The following is a 22,662-nucleotide window of genomic DNA, read 5'->3' as shown; positions in this document are numbered from 1 at the left end:
GATTTCCAAATGTAGAAATTAGGGGTGTAAGCGGGTCAAAAAAATCCAATTAAACCGACAATCCAAACCAAACCAACCCAAAATTAAACCGATTATTATTGGTTTGGTTTAAAAACCGAACCAAACCAATAAAAACCGATGTGGTTTGGTTCGGTTCTCGGATTTAGTTTTTAGGAACCGCCAATCCGATGAACCGAACCAATGGAAATAATGACGCTTTAAATATTTTATTCTACCCATCATTAAACTCAATTTTTTTATCGGTCCAACTATTATCCATCTTTGTTTACACTTCCTTCCTTTAAGCAAAACACGCATCTAGAATCAAACTCTAAAGCATAGACAATAGAAACCATAAGTCACAAAAGTTATGCTTTCACAGAACTGCTGCTCTTGCTGCCCACAACTATTGTTCCTTTCACTACTGTCATTATGATATGTTATGGTCGTCTTCTTCGTATTCAAGTTCTCTTTGTTAATTTTCATATATTTTTGTACCTTTTTTTTCTTCTTTTTCTTCATCAAAACTCATTTAGATCTTGTTACAAAATAGTTTTGATGTGTGTTTGAGGTGTGAAACATGTTAATGAATGTGTGTTTTGTTATATTCTATATGTTAAGCTTTGAAATCCCTTTTCAACTTTCTGATACTAAGTGTTAACTTTTATATTTGATAGGAAACTTGCAAAGGAAATGATGTCACTATTTCGTATGGAATAAGAGCAACTTGTAATTTGTTTGAACAAATATAGCATGAAACATATTATTTTAAAAAATAATAGTATAAAATACACCAAAAATACGATAATGGAGAATATACAGATGAATATAATGTTTAAAAAAATAATAGTATAAAATACACCAAAAAACACGATAATGGAGAATATACGGATGAATATAATATTTAAAAAAATAAATATTGTAAACCGATCAACCAAACCAAACCAAACCGAACCAAACCGGTTAGTTTGGTTCGGTTCCATTTTTGAAAAATGTTGAAAACCGAACCAAACCAAACCGATGGAAATATCATTGGTTCGGACCTTTTTTCAACCAAAAACCGGTCCAAACCGATCCGATTACACCCCTAGTAGAAATAATAAAAATAGTAAACTCTCTATAATGGTGACACTTGTCAAAATTGCCAAAAATCTCATTTTGCTTTATTACATTGTATGATGTTACTGATTAAAATTTATAAAACTAAAAAATAATTGCATAAATGTTTATAATTATATGATGAAAATAGTATTTGTCATTTATAAATTAATTAAAAATATTTTATATAAATATGTGAAAATGGTTTTTTTTATTAATGAATTAAATTTCATACATTTTTAATGGTTTTTGTTGTCCTCTATTATTAAATTAGATTATAATTTAATTTTAATAATTTATAATACATGTATATTTAAAATATTTTATCATAAGTTGGCATCATAATATATTTGTTTTTACTGAAAGCAATGAATTTTCTTATTTATTTTTTTTTTGTTATTCTATTTTTTTTGGATTAAAAAGAAATTAAAAGCGGACAATAAAAAGTCAAATTAATTGTAAATTTGTGGACAATAGTAAGTCAAATTTGTATGCGATCGGGAGGGGGGTGGAACTACTTGATGCCAGAAGTGACCCCCGAACCGGACTAAACCGGTGGTGATAAACCAAAAAAAAAACTGTAAATTTGTAATAAAAATGTCTACAGTCTCTCTCACATGACATAGAAACATGCGTCACATGACGATTTTTTATTTGAAAAGTGATTAGTTTAAAAAATAATTTTAAAATATGATTATTTGAATTTTTTTTGCAAAACGTGATTATTTTAAAAAAATCACATTACTAATTGTCTTGAAAAATTGAATTTTTTTAGTTTATATTTTTTTATTCAATTTTCTTTTTCTGGATTAAGAAAAGAAATTATTAGCGGACAATAGTGAGTCAAATTAATTGTAAATCACCATGCTTGATTGATGATGACAAAATTGTGAGAATACTGCTTCATGATTCATTGAGGTTTTTGACAGTAAAAAAAGGTCTAATTTCATGACAAATGCTTTTAGTCTCACACCACACAATAAATTTAGAGATCACCTAATACGTAATAGGTTGTAAATTAAAATGGGTAGGCATGCCTTAATCTAAAAATGGCATATCATATGGTTCCATATCAAATTTCTAGAGAGGACACCTATCTCATGCCAATTCATGAATGCAATTTTGTAGTACTCTAGTGTAGGATATGCATATATGGTAATATATAGGTTTATTAGAGTCAAAAGTTAATCAACTCAAGATAATAATAATAATAATAATAATAATAATAATAATAATAATAAATAATGACATAAAATTTAATAATTGACTGATAAATACATTCTCAATCTAATCCAATATAAAAATATTTTAATTTTTAAATTAAAACTTTTGATAACTATTTACAAAAAAATCTGACACCAAAATCATACACTTACATCATATGTCTCTATTCATATACACGGAGTGACATTTATAATTGTGACTTTTTTATATTTTTTTCTCTCTCACCAAAAACAACTTTGATTATGGGTGTATAAAAACTTTTACTAAAATGTATAATTTTGACATTAAAAAGTATTCTTAAGTGCGAAAATAAACTGAATTAATTGAGTTTATTAAATTGGTTAATACAGTTTATAATTTGCCTTGAACATAAAAAAAAAAATAGTCTAACACAATAAATCAACTTTGGGTAATCATACAATAGAAAATAGCAAGATGAAAACTTTGACAACTTTGTCAAGTGTCATCATTCTAGGTGTCATGCTATTTTCAAAGTTTCCATTTTAAGCAATTTTCCTATTTTTGTTTTAATTACTTAATTTTGGTTTTTATTTATTTTATTTCCACGTAATATCTCATAAATCTTCAATGTAAATGTAAATTAGGATACATTAACCCTTTCCCTATTTTGTTCACTTTCAATGCACAGGTCGTTTCAGATACATTTCTCCTTTCCCAATTTTTCCAGTTTTCACACACAATAGCAGTCCAAATTTATTACACTTTCAAGAATCTTTCTCGATCCTTAACCAATTTCAAATTAGGTTTCTCAAAAATGTCAATCAACCCTAAATGTGCGACGGTTGATCTTCAATTCCATTCACGATGCAATTACTTGAATGCTGGTTTCTCATCTCCCAAAATCTAATCAGTGCATGATCAATGTTAATTTGAAGGTTTATTCTTTCAACTTTTTGTATGACTTGCTTATTCTACATGTATAAATATGACCTATCTCATCTCCAATTCATCATCCCTTTTGAACCCTTACTATTTTTCCGTTATTTTACGATGGCCGCTGCAAGACGCGATTTTGTTTCTGAAATCATACCAGCAAAAGAATCATGGGATGTTGTTGTTCGAGTTATTCGATTGTGGTTTGTGCCAGACATGAATTCGAAACAAAAGTATTATGCGATGGAGATGGTTCTAATGGATGAGAAGGTTGTTGTTGTTGTTTGATTTGCAATTTTTTTCTTTGCATATTATTATATATTGTTTTGTTCTGATCTTGATTCGTTATTATTTATAGGGTTTCAAGATACAAGCTTCTATTCGTAAGGCTCTGCTGTCTCGATTTTAGAATAAGATTCGTGAGGGTATTGTTTATAATTTTCAATATTTTGGGATTGTCGTTAATACTGGAGGTATAGGACCACAAAACACCAATTCAAGTTGAATTTGCAGAGTTCTACTGTGGTTACAGAAATTGGTGATGATCTTATAACAGTATCCCCTTACTAATTTGTGTCCTTCCCAGAGATCGTTGGGAAAATTGATATGGACTACTTGATTGGTAAAACTTTTATTACTTCAAAACAAATATTCTATTTTTTTTGTTATTTTAAATTTTTGTTCTTATTCAATTAATATGTCTAATTTATGTAATAGATGTTGTGGCCATTTTGTCTGCTGTTGGACGTGAAAGGGTCTATGAAAGGAATGGTGTAACTACTAAGTTTAAGGTTATTGAGTTACAGTTCGATGGGTAAGTTATATGATAAAAAACTTATATACTTTTATATGCAGTTAGAGTTACAGTCCAATAACTTTTGAATTAATTGGTTTCGTGTAGGATGAAGCTTGACTGTACACTGTTTGGACCATATGTTGATGAACTTGATGCATACCTCAAATATGGTAACACTGACACTGTTGTTGTTCTTGCTCAATTTCTGAAAGTCAAATTGTATAATGGAAAAATCCAGATGCAGAATGCAAGGAACTGTACCAAACGGTTGTTCAACCCAAAAACACCCGAGGTAGATTCTTTAAAACTGAAGAAAATACTTTTTAGATTCACATATCTGTTCAATTTGTATAATTAAGTCTTCTGAATTTTCTGAATGCTGATAATTGATTATTACTTTTTTCTTTCTTATTAGTGATAACATTGGATCGCCTACTCAACCATTTAGTTCTATGAAGGATGCTTCTGAGATGAGTTTAGAAGAAGATTTCTTAAATATGAGTCAACGCAAAACAATAGAGGAACTGAAAGACTGTCAAGATGTAATTTGCATTTTACTTTTATTTCATTCATGTCCTTCCTTACATGCTTACTATATTATAGGTTTATTTGACATTGTTATTTGTTTTTTATGTCTACAGAATATGGTTTGTGTTGTGTTAGGCACGATCAAACATGTTATGGGTGGCAATGATTGGTGGTATGCTGCATGTGTCTGCAACAAGGGTGTTGTTGTAGATTCCAGAAGGTTGTTCAGCTCAAAGTGTAACAAGCATATTTGGACAATTGTCCCAAGGTGTTTAATTGTAAATTTTTTCAATTGTTTCAAATATTCATGGCTAATTTCTCTATTTAACAAATATTTAATATTTAATTTTCCCACTTCGTTAAATATGTAGGTTCCGTGTCAAACTCAGAGTAATTGATGAAACTGATTCTGCTACTTTCGTGCTTTTTGATCGCGATTGTTATTTTTTGACCAAAATGACATGTTCTGATTTGATTGCTGAAATGGACAGGATGAGTATTTATAAAGTAAACAATTTTTACATATTATCAACTGTTATTATACTTAAAATATTAGTTGATAGTAACAATACTTAAAAATCTGTTTTTTTAGGAAGAAATAGCCAACCATTGTGCCTAAAGTGATTGGTGGTTTGGTTGATCAAACATTTCTGTTTAAGATAGATGTAAAAAATGATGTGAGCTTTGGATACATGTCTTTTATGTCAACTTTAACTACTGAACAAAGGTCAGTGTATGATCAAATTGTTCATTCTGTGATGTTTGATTTTGAAGGATTCTATTTTTTACATGATATGGAGGCACGGGAACAACTTTTATTAGGAAAACTTTGTCAGCTGCTGTTAGATCCTAATGTTTAATTGTTTTAAATGTTGCTTCAAGTGGGATTATAGATTTACTATTACCTGGAGGAAAGACTTCCCATTCTATGTTTTGTATTCCTTTAGTTACAAATGAGACATCTACGTGCAACATAAAAAAGCGCACTGACATATGTAATCTAATCTTGCATGCTAGGCTTATTATATGGGATGAAGCACCAATGCTAAATAGATTTTGTGCTGAATCTGTCGATCGTTCTTTAAGGGACATCATGAGGGTTGTAGATAATTCAAACCATTTGGTGGTAAGGTCGTTGTTTTTGGAGGAGATTTTAGAGAAATATTACATGTTGTTAGAAAATGTTGTAGGCATGTTATAGTGTCAGCGTCAATTAACTCATATGAACTATGGAAATATTGCAAGGTATTAACATTGTTGAAGAACATGAGGCTGGCCAATTCAAACTTGAGTGGAGATTGTAATAAAGTGAAATGGTTTGCAGACTGGTTGCTTGATATTGGCAATGGAAAACACGATTCAGATGAGTGTGGAGCGAGCACAATTGATATTCCTAACGACTTATTGGTTACTGATTCTCATAATCCTCTATTGTCTCTAGTTGAACTAACATATCCACAGTTTTTAGAAAACAGGAACAATTTGAAATACTATGAAGAGAGGGCGTTACTTTCTCCCACTCACGACTCTGTGGATATTGTTAATAATTTTATGCTATCGTTAATACCGGGTGCTGAAAAGGTTTATTTGAGTGCTGACTCAACTGTTATATCTGATGAAAATAGTGCAGTGCAGGCTGATTGGTTCACACCTGAATTTTTGAATGACATGAAATGTTCAGGAATGCCTAATCACTGTTTAAGGTTGAAGATTGGTGTTCCAGTTATGCTTCGGAGGAATATAGATCAATCAAATGGGCTCTGCAATGGAACAAGGTTGCTCATAAATGAATTGTGTCCAAATATTATTGGTGCCACTATTATTACAGGAAAAAATATCGGTGAAAAGATTTACATTCCGAGAATGAATTTGATTCCTTCTGATCCGAGTTTTCCATTTAAGTTTCAGAGAAGACAATTTCAAATTGTGTTGTGTTTCACAATGACAATTAATAAAAGCCAAGGTCAATCTCTCTCAGGTTGGTTTGTATTTACAACGCCCTGTGTTCACTCATGGCCAGCTATATGTGGTTGTTTCGAGGGTAAAGTCAAGAAAAGGATTGAAGATTCTTATTTTAGATGATGAACAAAATCTGTGTGCGAACACTACAAATTTTGTTTATGGCGAGATTTTTGACAACTTATAAACATGTAAGATTGTGAAATGATTCAGTTAATAATATGTTGAAATATTTCCATTTTGTCTACAACTGTTATATTTTAAAGTTCTCTAGCTGCTGCAATTTTGATTGTGTAAATATAAATTCTTTTCAAAAGCTAATTCTTATTTCTTTATGTTCTTGCAGCTCTACATCGATAACGTATTTCCATCTGATGTTGGTTGACACTACAATTTCATTCAAACGTCTATCGATTAACTTCGAAGCGCATATAGAATGTGTTGAAGCTGTATTATTGTGCTATGCATTGAACTCTAGTTTACTTTTGGAACTATTGTAACAAATTTATGTTTAGTCAGATTTAATTAGTAATTTCTTCATTTGTAAACTATATAATTGATGGTGTGTCGTAAAACGGAAAAGCATGCCTTCGTTGTGATCGAATGTTACATGGATATAAGAGATTGTTATGTTTTAGCTTAAAAAATTATGGCTTTTCCATATTCCAGTTGTTTAACAAACTTACAAAATTAAACCATGACATAATACTCTTCTGGCCAAATCCTCATTTTGCATTCGTTGTTTGGACATAAATTTATTCATTGTTTAAACATAAATTATGATTCGTATAATATTTTCATACTCAAGTTTTTTTAAAATCATACCACATATTGCAACAATAATTAGAATCACTAAACATACTAAGTTTGTTAATTACTATGATACCACTTCCTCGGTATTTGAATATTTCAATTGCCAATGTCAAGAACCTATTAAAAACGTGGAAGTTAAACAATATGGTTGTTATAAATTGGTATCATTCATCGATACATATTTGTAATGCAACTTTGAGGGATATTACCGAAATTCCAGTTTCAAACAGAAACATAACCATTAAACAAATGAGTTGTGCAATTGTTATGTCAAACTTAGTGCACAATACCATAAAATAACAACGGTTTATCAACAACCCCATATTTCTTCGTCTTTTACATCAAGTAGCGCATATAAAACATGTCTTACATATTAACAAACATAAGTCATAAATTGCAACTAGGCAATTGATACAAATACATAAACACAAGCATTATATTACTTAATTGAGAGTCATGGACATTATCAAACACATAACTACCAAAAATGATTTTATACCACTTAGTTTATTCTAAAACAACTTGATGGTACACGATTACGCCTTCTTCACTGACAAACAGCTTGCAGGAGGGTATTCAAGCGAGAAGTTCAACACATCACCACGACCCAAACGCCTTGCTTCTGCAAATTCGTACCAACCTTTACAAATGTACGTATCAATCCTTTCCTCATGGGTCTTCAACCTGCATGTGTATTTTTTATCCCTGTCACTGTCATAGACTTCAATTGAATCCCGTGGCTCTTGAAAACAAGTATTTATCACCCAAGCTGGAAATTGCTGCCCAAACACAAAAAAAAAAAATTCCTTTGGTCAAATATTTTTCAAAGAACTTTGTAATTGCACCCCATGTCATGGTTTTTAATATCCCCCTAACACTACTCAACAAATTGATATATAAATCTAAGATAAATTTTCAAATCCTGACATCTCTTTCAAATCCTAACATATAATCAAAACAACATAAAATTATTGCTCCATTAATTGGAAGACACAGTCATGAGTGAATTTTTTCAGCCAACATGCATGTTATATTTCTGTCAGTAATCAAGTATTGTTCTGTATTATTATAAGTGATATAAAAAAATAAACAAAGGAACATTATATTACCTTTTATTATTAAGTGAAACAAAGTATTTAAGAATTGACATGCTTTCTAATTTTTCTTAACTAAAAGAATGTTTGCATACTTTCCTAATATTTTTTGTATACCATTCTAATGATCTAAATGAATCTTACCAAGACGTTTTTTCTATTAATCCCTGCGTCCTTGACACATTTGGTCCACTTGCACACATTTCGGGCAGGGGGTTACCGACTCTGCCTTCTTCTTCCAGCCTTTGCTCAACACTACATTTTCATAACAAAAATCATAGTCAACTATTGTTAACAGAAACTTTTGACATAGTATGTACATCTCTCAAAGCATTTCTCTACAACAACAACACAAAGACGATATAATACCTCAACTATGCGTTTCGCTATAACGTACTAATAGTGAGTCAAGCAGTTTACCTTTCGGTGTCAGATAATGATATTTAAATGTGAAAAGGAGCAGGGCTTATGATCCTTTTCCCTTTCCCTGGCTCTACAACAGAAGATTGCATGTCCTTCATACCGGATTCCTTGGCAAGAACTTCATCTTTGCTTTCATCATCAGAAACTTCCAGAACACGAAGGAAAAAGTCTTCGTAAGACATCGTTTTCCTTATCTTATTTGTACGTAGCTCCCGCTCTTCCTCATAATCCACAAAGATATCATACAACTCTCGACGCTGATGCTCATCAAAATGACGCTTCTTATGGATTCCAGATCTACAAAAGATATAAACATGCAACACAAATTATTAAAAACCCATGCAAGCCAGTATAAATAACAAGGTGGGAAACAGTTATTGCATGTGTCTTACAACAAATGCTCCATTTAAGACATTGGCCATAATCATGTATCTTCCATAGATTCAAAAAAATTGATAAAGATTTATCTATCTGAGAATCGTTAAGCTGATAAAATAAAACATGAGTTAAATTTCTTATGCAGTTTGTTTACTTACCCGGAACCATGACGATCGCCCTATCCCGAAGACATCTTCCTCGCCCTATGAAAACTCTGTTGTGGGTTTTTTCCAAACCTTTGAGAGAACAAGCCGAAGAAATGTTTTTGACATGTCTGCTACCTTTCTAAACTGATGCGTTTTTTTAATAATATCTAACCTTTGGAAACATCTCTTCAAAATTTATTTTTCCATACCGTACAAGCACTTTTAACACACGTGTAAGCACTTTTGACCTGTTTGCTTATATGTGTGTCTAAATGAGTTGTTTTTTGAACATGTGTGGTACCTTAAACATGTGATATTTTGTATATTATTTAATTCTTAATAAACTAAATGATTCTATATCTTTTAATGGTATTTTTATTTAACGAGTAATTTTGTGAATGATATCTGCTGTTTGTATTACAAATACATAGCTCAATCAAAATGTCTTCCCATTCTAAGTTTCCAGTTCATTAACAAGCTTAGAAAACAAATAGACGGTCACGTAATCTTATGGCCAAATCCTCTCATATTTTCATTGTTTACAAGATTTTATCCCATATGATAAATTCTAATTAAGTAACATTGATGTTGACTCTACATGCTAAATACAATTAGTATGAGGTTTGATATTAAAAAAATTCTTTTTAACTCATTTTCATATTGAACTAACGATTTGAATGAGGAATGATGCTCAATTTGTTTATAAGTCATGCTTTATAATGAACCAATAATTAGAATGCAGATTTATACTCAATTTGTTTCAAAGACATGCTTTATATTGAACTCATAATCTTGCATCAATCACAAACTTAAAAATATCCATACAACACATAATTAAGGAAGTTGGTATAACAACCTTAGTACAAAAATCCATAACATTATATTGATTTCTCAATAACACCATATTTCTTCATCATTTACATCAAGTAGTTCAAGCAGAATTTTAGTTCTAATTTAACAAAAAAAAAAGTCATAAATGGCAACTAGGCCATTTATACCAAAAACATAAACACATAACTACCCAAAATGATTTTAATCCACTGACTTTAATCTAAAAGAACATCGTGGTCCACGATTACGCCCTCAACAAACTTCAAACATTGTTAACCAAATATTGACCGGTTCACCACTGTCAAGCAAACCCTTTTGGATGCTGGGTCAACATTCTTCTCTGCACGGTCCTGGATGATTATTGCTAACTTTTCTCCATTTTGGATACATCTGTCTTTCGATAGCTCATACCATCCCTTCCGAATAAAACTCTCGACAGAATACTTTTTTTGGGCAAAATGAAGTTCGCAATCGTATATCTCCTCTGTATCGGCATCACGTAACACAATGCGTCTGAGACTCTCATAAAGGCAATTCTTGATTACTTCTTGTGGAAATTGCTGCAGATAACACATAAAAGATAACATAAATACATGGTATTTTTTCAAACTATGATAGTTATAACGATTCATTCAATTGCGTTTATACTTACAAAAACATTTTACTCTACAGTCTGTCCATAATCGATTTCCTTTATCCAACAATAGTACTTGTTGTTGTTCAGGTACTTGATTTTGACATCCGCACCGCGTAAACACTTTTTTCCTGATGCAACCTTTTTCTTCTTTAAATCTTTGTCATTCACAGAAGCAACGTGATTGGTTGCTAATTTCTTTCCAGCTTTCTTTGCCTTCCTGATTGTTACATCACGGTTATTAGGGGTGCAAGGATAGCAAAATACAAGTATATCGTACAAGGATAGAAAATTAAAAACTGTTATAAAAGATTATTTCCCCATGATTAACATTTAACTACTAAAATGATAATCAAAAACCCTGTACTTGAACCTATTGTGATTTCAATGAACAAATTTGAGAAACTCAACTCATATAGTACATCTATTTTTTTGGACAAACCCTAATTTTATCCAAAAGAAACCCTAATCTATTCAATTTGGGGGTTTCTCAACTACTAAAATACATACTTCTTAAAACCTGAAGAATGAGAGGATTTCTTAAATAAACAACATATATTGTTTCATCAACAGGTCGAAAAATTATTGCATGTGTCGTACAACAAATCCTCCATCTAAGACAATTACCATAATCATATATCTTACAATGATTCAAAAAAATAAATTGGGAACGATTGATCTGCAGCGAATCGTTTGACTCACAAAATCCCAAATGAGTTAAATTTCTTATCAAGATCGTTTGCTTACCCGAAACCATCCCGACTGCGCTTTCCCGAAGTTATCATGACCGCTTGTGAAAATCGTGATGTGGGGTTGTGGAATACCTTTGAAAGAACAACCTGAAGGTTGTTTTTGACTACTCTAATGAGCGTTTTTAGTCTGGAATGTTGAGTGGTGTTGGTTCTATTTGTCACTTCTTATGTCAACATTAATGCCATTGTTTTTGCCATTAATAAAATAAATAAATTGATGCCTTTTTCTAATATTTTTGGTTAGTTTTGTATTTCATTATTTTGAAAAAAAATTAAAATTCAATCCTTTTTAGTTTATTTGTTGTTTTTATTAAACAAAATATTAAAAAAAATTGATTAAACAAATTTTAAAAAATATTTTAAGAAATGGGGCGCTCCTTCCCCTTTTGTAGGATAGTTTTTTATTTTATTTTATTTATTTCTTATTTATTTGATTTAATTTTATTAATAAATTTTAATTATTAAAAAAAAGGGTTAAATACTATTTACCCCCCTGCCAAATTAGCGAGATTCGGTTTTCCCCCTTATTCAAAAAAAATTTAGCCTTTGCCCCTTAGAAAACAAGATTCTGTTTTTGGACACCCCCTATCACCTGTTTTGCCCCTTAGAAAACAAGATTCTGTTTTTGGACACCCCCTATCACCTGTTTGGCTGGCTGTGCTAGGAGAATCTTGCTGACCGGGCGCCATAATCCTTGTTTGGCTGACTGTGCATATGACGTGGCAGCTGGCTTTGAGAAGCTTGGAAAAATGCAAATTAATAAGTTGCAAAACCTAGGATTCGAACCCAGATTACTAATGATACATTGCTGCAAGCTTACAACCAAACCATGCATGTTATGTTGATTATAGTTGCCAAGTAGTTCTATATAATTGCTGCAAGCTTAACATTCATATAAATATAATATTTACTAGTGCTGTGCATATTAACGTTTTTTTTAATTGCTGTGCATAAATGTAATATTAACATTCATATAATTGCTGTGCATATTAACATTCATATAAATGTAATATTTACTATTGCTGTGCATATTAACGTTCTATATAAATGTAATATATATAATTTATATAAATATTTTTTAAATAATTTTCATAAACATTTTTATTCAATTTTTTAATAATTTTTTTAATTAACGTTTTTTAAAATTAAATAAATGTAATATTTAATAATTTATATAAACATTTTTTTAATAATTTTCATAAACATTTTTATTCAGTTTTTTTAATAATTTTTTTTAATTAACGTTTTTTTAAATTATATAAATGTAATATTTAATAATTTATATAAACATTTTTTTAATAATTTTCATAAACATTTTTATTCAAAACATTTTAATAAGTTTTTTTAATTAACGTTTTTTTTAATAATTAAATAAATGAATATTTAATAATTTATATAAACATTTTTTAAATAATTTTCATAAACATTTTTATTCAGTTTTTTTAATAATTTTTTTTAATTAACGTTTTTTTATAATTATATAAATGTAATATTTAATAATTTACATAAACATTTTTTAAAATAATTTTCATAAACATTTTTATTCGGTTTTTTAATTTATATAAACGTTTTTTTAATAATTTTAAGTTATTATAAAATAATATTAATATTTGTAAAATGTTAAAAAGTTAATATTTATAAAATTTTTAAAATTTATAAATTTTTTTTATTAAATCTATATATATTTATTAACGTTTTTATTTACATTTTTATTAAAAATATTTAAAAAAATTTAGCAGAAATTTAAATTTATAAAAAATACATTTAAATATTTTATAATTATATAATTATATAAAGAAACGTTAATTAAAATACATTTAAATATTTTATAATTATATAATTATTAAAAATAATTTTGGAATTAAAAAACTAAATAAAAACGTTAATTAAAAAAACTAAATAAAAACGTTAATTAAAAAAATTTATGAAAAACTAAATAAAAACGTTAATTAAAAAAATTTATTAAAAACTAAATAAAAACGTTAATATTGAAAAGGTTAATTAAAAAACTAAATTAAAACGTTAATTAAAAAAATTTATTAAAAAAAAAAAATCCTTTTGCTGTGGCGATTTCCGGTGAGGCGATTTCCGGCGAACAGGCATTTCACGGCGAAACTGAGATTCTGATTGAGAAAACAGGGTATCCGTAAGATCCTTTGCTGTTGGTTTAAACTCCTAACCTTAGGGTTAGGGACCACGACAAAGGGGATTTAGGGTCTCTGGTTTCTCTTGCGAATTCGGAGATGGGGCGCAGCCGGCCAAAGAAAAAGGCGGCAACGACTCCACCGGCGAGTGTGAGAGTTTTCTCGTCAACTCCGACATCGAGTGATAAAGGAACTGTTGATACAACGAGGAAAGTGGCATCAGGTACACAAACTTTGGAGACCATTGTTGAGGAACCTGTGATAGAAGAAAACCTAGCATCGAAGGGAAAGAAAGAAGAGGAAACCCCAAAACTATGGGTTGACATCATTCAGGGAAATAGACTACCGTCAAATGGAACTGAGCTTTCCTACACTGCACCGGTGGTTGTGGATGGGGAAATGGAGATCCAGATTGAAGAACAAGATGTGGCCTCAGAGAAGGAGTTTTGGAGAAACGCTTTGATCATGTATGCTATTGGGAATGACCTTTCGATGAATGCTGTGAAAAAGTTTATGGCTACAACGTGGAACTTTGTCTCTCTCCCTGAGATTTACTATAATGAAGAAGGATACTTCCTTATCAGATTCAAGACTCGAATAGATAGGGATGCTGTGTTGATGCGAGGCCCATATACGATCTTCAAAAAACCAATTCTCCTACATGAATGGAGCCCAAAGTTCACCTTGCAAGATGATGTGCTAAGGGTTCTACCAATCTGGGTGATTTTCCAGCAGCTTCCCCTGTACTTTTGGGGACCCCAAAGTATTGGTAAAATTGCTAGTGCTATTGGGAAACCGATAATGACAGATGAGTGTACGGCTAAGAAGTTGCGAGTATCATATGCTCGGGTCCTGATAGAAGTGGATGTCACACAGGAATTGAAGCACCAGATTCTGATCAGGGGCCCCCAAGGTGAAAAAATGATACAACAGGTTGATTATGAATGGACACCACCATTCTGCAAGAGCTGTAATAAAGTTGGTCATATGTGCAAGGCAAAGGAGGAAATACCTCGCAAAGCAAAGGAAACTAAAAAAATATGGGAACAGAAGAAAGAAGTCAATGTGATGTAGGAAAAGCCTATAGATACTAAGAAAGCTGAGAGTATTGAAAGTATCCCTGCTGAACCTCGGGTGGAGACTCCATGGACAGTTGTGTCAAACTTAAAGAGGAAAGGTAAAGAGATAAAAGTGGTTGAAGTAGCTTGCAGCAATGGATTTGAGGGGCTGATAGGGGAATGTTCTCAACCCCCTGATATTACATGATTTGTTGGAACATAAGAGGGCTTAATAAAATTGCTAGGAGCCTGGAGGTTAAAGCCCACCTCAGAATGCAACAGGTATCTTGTATAGCCTTATTGGAAACTCGTGTTAGACCTAATAACTGTAGTCAGGTTAGAAGGAGACTTGGTTTTGACTGGGATTACATTGACAATTATGAGCATCATAGTAATGGGCGAATATGGCTTCTATGGAACCCTAGAATGTGGACTATAAAGGCTATAATACAATCTGATCAATTTGTGCACACTGAGGTTTTGACTGCTGCAGGGAGTTTCTCTCATTACCTAACTATTGTTTATGCTCAAAACCAACTTGTACATAGACAAAAGCTTTGGAATGATATTGATAATATCAGTAAGAACATAAATGGCCCCTGGATATGTGCAGGTGATTTCAACAATGTTCTGAAAGTTGGAGACAGGATTGGTGGGAATGAGGTCCATCTTGCTGAGTATATTGATATGGAACAGATGATGGCTAGTAGTGGACTGTTTGAACATGAGACTTCAGGAGCATTCTTTACTTGGTCCAATCGACAAACTCTGAATCCCATTATGTCGAGGATTGATAGGATGTTGATTAATAGTGCTTGGTGCCATAAATTTCCCATGAGCCATGTGGAGGTACTTAATCCTCATATTTCTGATCACTCACCCCTCAGGATCAAGTTTGATAACACGCAAACATTTGAGAAAAAGAAGGCCAGATTCAGATTTCTGAATTGTGTTACTGATTACCCTGAGTTTCATAGTATTGTAAATACTTACTGGATTCCTCATGCAGCTGGCAATCCTATGTACCATTTATGGATGAACTTGCATAGACTACAATACCATATGAAAGGCCTGGCTTGGAGGACTACTGAAGGTATTAGAAATTTGAATGAGAGTCGGTTACATCTTGACAAAGCTCACGCCCTTCTGAGAGCTGATCCCCTCAACCCTGATCTATGCCATAGGGTTAAAACATGGACTGAGGAAGTATTAAAACAAAGTGACATGGAAGAACGGATTTTACAGCAAAGAGCGAAAGAAGATTGCATCAAGCTTGGAGATGGCAATAACAAATTTTTCTATGCCAAACTCAAAGCTAAAAATGCTCAAACTCAGATTAAACAACTTCAAAATGCCACTGGGAGGATTATTTCTGAGCCTGCAGAATTGGAAGCTGAGGTCTTGGATTTCTATTCAAACCTTATTGGACAAACTGCACATAATAGAACCCATGTTGATATCTCAATCCTGAGGAAAGGTTGTCAGCTTACTCGTGACCATCAAAACTCACTCACCAGGCCTGTGACTGAAGAGGAAATTTTTAATGCTGTTAAGAGCCTAGGAGACAACAAATCACCTGGCATTGATGGATACACTAGAAGATTCTTTAAAGCTAGCTGGAATTTGATTAAGACTGATATTATTAAAGCTGTACAGGACTTCTTCATCAACAATAGGATGCATCGAGCTGTTAATTGCGCGGTTGTAACACTGATACCTAAGACTAAAGAAGCCAAGACCATGAAGGAAATGCGCCCTATTGCCTGTTGCACAACCATCTACAAAGTAATCTCAAAGATCCTCACAAAGAGATTGAACTCAGTTATTAACTATGTGGTGGATGATAGCCAAACTGCCTTCTTGCCAGGAAAAACTATCCATGATAACATTTTGTTGGCTTATGAAATCTTGAGGGGCTACAATAGGCAACATATCTCTCCTAGATGTACTTTGCAAATTGATATTCAGAAGGCGTATGATACGGTTGAATGGGATGCTCTTGAGCAGATTCTTGTTGAATTAAATTTTCCATCTCAGTTCATAAAGTGGGTAATGTTGACTGTCAGAACCGTCTCATACAGATACATGATCAATGGTAATATAAGTGGGATTCTTCAAGCTAAGCGAGGTTTAAGGCAGGGTGACCCTATATCACCCCTGCTTTTTGTGTTAACTATGGAGTATTTGCATAGAATTCTGGGAGAGTTGAAAGCTGACAAAGACTATAGTTTCCACCCTAAATGTGCCAAGTTAGGAATCACAAATTTATGCTTTGCTGATGACCTGCTTTTATTCTCTAGGGGTGATGAGAAATCTGTCCAAGCCCTTATGAGGAGATTTGATCAATTTGCTAGCTCTACTGGATTGAATGCAAACCCAACAAAGAGTAAAATCTACTTTGGTGGCATTTCTACCCAAAGTCAGCAGCACATAGCTAATGGGATCAGATATGGTATTGGCACACTCCCCTTCAAATACTTGGGTGTCCCTCTTGCAGCTAGGAGACTTACCATTAACCAGTGCCAGCCTCTCATTAGTAGAATGGTGGATAAAATTAACCATTGGTCCTCTAATCTCTTGAGCTATGCTGGTAGAAATCAATTGATTAGGAGCACCTTGATGGCCATAACTGGATATTGGATGCAAATATTCCCACTTCCCAAAAGTGTGATCAAAAGAATTGAAAGTATTTGTAGAAACTTTCTATGGTCGGGGAAAACAAGTGGCAGGAAATCTCTAGTAGCCTGGGATGCATTTTGCCAACCAAAGAATGCTGGAGGCCTAAACCTCACTTATCTAGCTGATTGGAACAAGGCCACCATTCTGAAAATGCTTTGGAATTTACAGATGAAAGCTGATAAGCTCTGGATTCGCTGGTTTAGTACTTATTATCTGAAGGGTCAAGACATTATGCAATGGCATGTGAAAGATACTCATTCTTGGATAATCAAGAGCATCATCAAACTTAGAGAGACTGCTAATGCTAGTGAATACTGGGCAAAGAGTATTCAGGAACAAAAGTACAAAACTAATGCTATGTATGCTGAAATCCATGGTAGCAATACTGATATGAGATGGAAAGTAATGTTTTATAAGAATTTTGCCCGACCTCGCGCTTGCTTTATCACTTGGCTGGCCCTCTGGGAACGACTACCTACTAAAGACAGACTTGCAAAGATTAATATCATCACTGATGGGGTTTGTGTTTTCTGTGGTGAACAGGAAACTATGATGCATTTATTTTTTCAATGTAGATACACGGCCCAGATATGGTGCTGCATTCTGAACTGGTTAGGCTATCGAAGGCAGGCTGGAAATTGGAGACAAGAAAGTTTTTGGCTCAGTATGGAAACTAAAAAGAAAGGATGGAGAAGAGTTTTGTTACGCATGGCTGCTACTGAAGCAATTTATCACATATGGCAAACAAGAAATGCTCTTTGTTTTGATCAAATCCCACCTACTCGAGATCTTGTTCCCCAAATTCAATCTGCTGTGGCCTTACGGGCACAGTCTGCCAAATGTGTGAAAAGCCATATTCACCTAGGAACTTTTGAAATTAGATAGTTTACTGGTTGTTTAGGTGTTTTGATATTTGTTGATACCTGGATCATCTTTGATCGGTTGTAACCACACTGTTTTGGAAATAAAATTATTATTTTACTCCAAAAAAAATTTATTAAAAACTATAAAGTATTATAATTATATAATTTATAAAATTTATTAAACTTATTAATTTGCATTTTTCCAAGCTTCTCAAAGCCAGCTGCCACGTCATATGCACAGTCAGCCAAACAAGGATTATGGCGCCCAGTCAGCAAGATTCTCCCAGCACAGCCAGCCAAACAGGTGATAGGGGGTGTCCAAAAACAGACTCTTGTTTTCTAAGGGGCAAAGGCTAAAATTTTTTTTAATAAGGGGGAAAACCGAATCTCGCTAATTTGGCAGGGGGGTAAATAGTATTTAACCCTAAAAAAAATACCATAATAGATATGTATTTGGTCTTTTGTTTTCTTTTAAAAAAAATAATAAATAAACTTTTTTGAAATTATATCAGATTGTTTTCCAGTTATAACAATCAAATATTATAATATAATATAATAAAATATTTAACTTAACACGTGTAAATTCTGTCTTACTAATTTTCTTTCGTCTTTTAACACATGTAAATACTAATTTTCTAAAGCATTAATATTTGTATAATAATATAATTATTATTATAATTTTCAAAATATTTACTTACTATAAATTTTATATTAGTTCAATAAATTTTTAATAAATAATAATAAATAATAAATTTAAATTATAAGTGTTTTTTTAAATATTATAAAGCATTTAACCCGTGCCTCGCACGGGTCTAAATACCAATACATGTAAGTTTGATAAATACAATTCATAATTTGGTTAATGAGTTCTCCAACATATAGAAAAACTTAAATAGTAAAATAAAGTTGATTCATATATTTTACAATTTTTGAAAATGACTAACTTTATATATTTTATTGAATTCGATTTCGTATACGACCAAGTTTGCTTGCAGTTATTACAATTATGCGTTCGCGCATTTAGAATATTAGTAATCGTTCGATAAAAATTCGACGGTTCATATTTTAATTTAGTATTTAGAATAATAAAACTAAATATTTTTTTTAATCTTTTAGGTCATTAGATTTTTTTATCCAACAGACATTAATATTTCCACTATGTGAATGCATTGTTGTTTTATTGCAGCGAATTAATTTTCTATTTTATTGATTAATAGGTTAATAAATTATAAATAAAATAATATTTAATAATATTATATGTATGTGATTAGTACAATGATGAAATTTATTAATGATACAATTTTATATTTATATTAGATATAAATTTTAAAAAATATTTTTTATAAAATATATATTTTTATTTTAAATAAAAGATTTAAGTAAACATTATATATCGTACAATACGAAGAATAATGTAAGATGGAAATATTGATGTTAAAAAATGTGTTAGCATAGCATAGCTCATCTATTTATTTTGAAATTGAAGGATCCTAACTCAATTTACTTTTTCAAATAACTCATATTTTTCTTTGCTAACTTTCTCCTCAAAGTTTCTAAAAAAATGTCAACATAGCATAGGCATAACCTATCTATTTATCTTGAAATTGGAGGATTCCTAACTCAATTTACTTTTTCAACAACTCATTTTGCTAACTTTCTCCTCAAAATTTCTAAAAATGGTTTCAAGATAGCATAGGCATAGCTTATCTATTTATGAAATTGGAGGATCCTAGCTCGATTTGCTTTTTCATCTACTCATATTTTTCTTTGCTAACTAACTAACTGTCCCCTCAAATTTTCTATTAAAGGAAACCTATCCAAATTTTAAGTGTTCCTATATTAATGCTTCATCTTACAATGATCCACAAACTCATCTTCCTACTCCCACACGTTTCATAACATATTGCAACGAAGCTCTCACCAAAATTTTCAATAGAACCATGGATGATTCAATCAAAGTGATCTCCACAAGTACAATCCAAGCACCAAATGGCAACTCAACCGATTTTCAAAAAATAGACTTAACACCATGGGATCTCCAATTCCTCCCCATTGAAACCAACCAAAAAGGCCTTATTTTCCAACACCAACCCAATATTGACCCATCTTCGTTAAAAAACCAAATCCATCATTTGAAACAAACTCTCTCCTCCACTCTTCCCTTCTTCCCGCCCCTCGCCGGTCGTCTTGTAATCACTCAACACCAAGAAGAAGAAGAAAACAACAACCCCTCCTCATCATCATCGTCATGTCACGTCATTTTCAACAACGTTGGCGCACTCTTCGTCCACGCCACAGCACAAAACACTACTGTTTCTGACATCCTTCAACCCGAAAACTATATTGTACCTCCCATTGTCTACTCTTTCTTCCCACTCAACGGCGTCAAAAACTGCGAATCCACTTCCCACACAATTCTTGCCGTCCAAGTAACCGAGTTACTTGACGGCTTATTCATTGGCATCACAATCAACCACGCAGTAATAGACGGTAAGTCGTTTTGGCATTTCGTCAATTCTTGGTCTCAAATCTCACGAGGTGATTCTTTAAACAAACTCCCTTCACTTAAACGCTGGTTTCCGAACGACATTCATCAACTTCCCATACGTTTCCCTTTCACAACTGATCAATTAACCGAAACCTCCAAACCCAACAACTTAGCTGAAAGAGTTTTCCATTTCACAAAGGAGAAAATCGCGGAACTGAAATCCAAAGCGAACATCGAAACTGAAACTGAGAATATTACAATCTCTTCGCTTCAAGCGGTACTATCTCATGTTTTACGTTCCGTGGTTCGTTGCGAAAGGCTTGATCCTCAACAAGAGGTTCTATATTTTTTGCTGATTGGGGTTAGAGCAAAGATGATTCCTCCGCTTGAAGATGAATATTTCGGAAACGCAATTTTGGTTTGTGCGTTTACAATGAAAGCAGAAGAAATTCTTGATAGTGGTATTGGAAAGGTTGTTTTGAAGATGAACAAATCGATTTCTCTATATTCTGATGATGAGAAAATAAAAAACAGTTATGAGCGATGGTTGAAAAAACCAAAGTTTCTTACGGGTGGTGAGTTGGCCCGTAGGTATTATTACATGACAACAACAAATTCTCCGAGGTTTGATGTTTATGGTAATGATTTTGGTTGGGGAAAGCCGGTTGGTGTTCGAAATGGCGGTGCGAATAAAGACAATGGAAAGATTAGTGTGTTTGCTGGGGCTGATGAGGGAAGTATGGACATTATAGTATGCCTTCCTTGTAAGATTTTAGAGGCCATGGGAAATGACACTGAGTTCTTGAGTTACTAGTTTTAGGTAAGTATATGTTAATGTCTAAACTAAAACATGTGAGTTTCTGTCTTTGAGAGTATTGTATGGACACAGTTAGCAAAATTTAACATCATACATTTAATGGCCAAGGTGAAATATGATCTTTTATATATATATATATTATATATATATATATATATATATATATATATATATATATATATATATATATATATATATATATATATATATATATATATATATATATATACACACACTTTTGTGGAGAACCTTGCATTGATGGAAAGTGCAAGAATTTTTCTTGTTTTAAGTTTATGATTGATTATCCTTTTGGGCTGCAAATCAAGATGTATATCGGAGAAAAAATCTTAATTAATAATAGTTCAACCGTCGCTAAAACTATATATAAAACTAAATGATTAGTGATACTATAAAATGTGGCCAAACAATTTGTTAAGAATTTATAAAACAATTTGTGACGGTTAGAACAGTCACAATTTCAAATTCACAACTGTTCGAAACCGTTGCAATCAGTATTGAAAACGAAACACTTAACAAAATTCAGGACAGTTAGAAATTGCCGCAGATAATGATTTAAGGAAATTATATAATCATAGCAAATAGTAACGAGGGTTGGAGTGGTGGTTTTTTCATTGTCGCAGTTCAGACTGACGACACACGATTTTGAGGCGAAACAATAACCATCGCTACCCAGATAATGCGGCTGTTTGAACCACCATAACTGCAAAAAAAAATCGTCGCAACCTTTCTTTTTCTTGTGATGACATCTCAAATAATTTAAAATTTTACTTTTATCATTCCCTCAAGTCTTCTAAATTTTGAAGAACTTTGCACCACATATATGTTTGTTGGAGAACTCTGCTTAAAGTAATCCAGTATATTTTTTTCTTTACCAGAGAACTTGTTACTATGTTTTCTAGTTTGTATTTTTTTGTTCTCGAAAAACTTATTCGCGTGTTCTTCGGTTTGTATTTTCTATACTAGATTGTGAACATGATAACTTGGTATAAAGTAATCCAGTAGGTTTTTTCTAAAAAAAAAAA

The 22,662-nt window shown here is 32.1% G+C and overlaps 2 protein-coding genes across 2 annotated transcripts; both read left to right on the top strand.

Moving 5' to 3' along the window:
• Positions 1 to 13,813: 13,813 nt before the first annotated feature.
• Positions 13,814 to 14,788, top strand: LOC131635682 (uncharacterized). Its single transcript, XM_058906320.1, has one exon. The coding sequence runs from the start codon at positions 13,814 to 13,816 to the stop codon at positions 14,786 to 14,788; it is 975 nt and encodes a 324-aa protein (XP_058762303.1).
• A 5,413-nt stretch (positions 14,789 to 20,201) lies between these two features.
• LOC131635691 (uncharacterized acetyltransferase At3g50280-like) lies at positions 20,202 to 21,710 on the top strand. The gene has a single exon (XM_058906329.1). It carries the CDS (start codon positions 20,255 to 20,257, stop codon positions 21,614 to 21,616), a length of 1,362 nt encoding a protein of 453 aa, XP_058762312.1. The 5' UTR covers positions 20,202 to 20,254; the 3' UTR covers positions 21,617 to 21,710.
• The last annotated feature ends 952 nt before the right edge of the window (positions 21,711 to 22,662 follow it).

This window comes from Vicia villosa, unplaced genomic scaffold, assembly GCF_029867415.1.
Source record: "Vicia villosa cultivar HV-30 ecotype Madison, WI unplaced genomic scaffold, Vvil1.0 ctg.001531F_1_1, whole genome shotgun sequence".
NCBI lineage: Eukaryota > Viridiplantae > Streptophyta > Magnoliopsida > Fabales > Fabaceae > Vicia > Vicia villosa.
The sequence above is the reverse complement of the archived record's forward strand: the minus strand, read 5'-3'. Positions and strand labels throughout refer to the sequence as shown.

What these genes read in the sequence shown, in the direction of transcription:
- LOC131635682 (XM_058906320.1), top strand. Translation starts at nt 13,814, where the DNA reads ATGGGGCGCAGCCGGCCAAAGAAAAAGGCGGCAACGACTCCACCGGCG.
- LOC131635691 (XM_058906329.1), top strand. Translation starts at nt 20,255, where the DNA reads ATGGATGATTCAATCAAAGTGATCTCCACAAGTACAATCCAAGCACCA.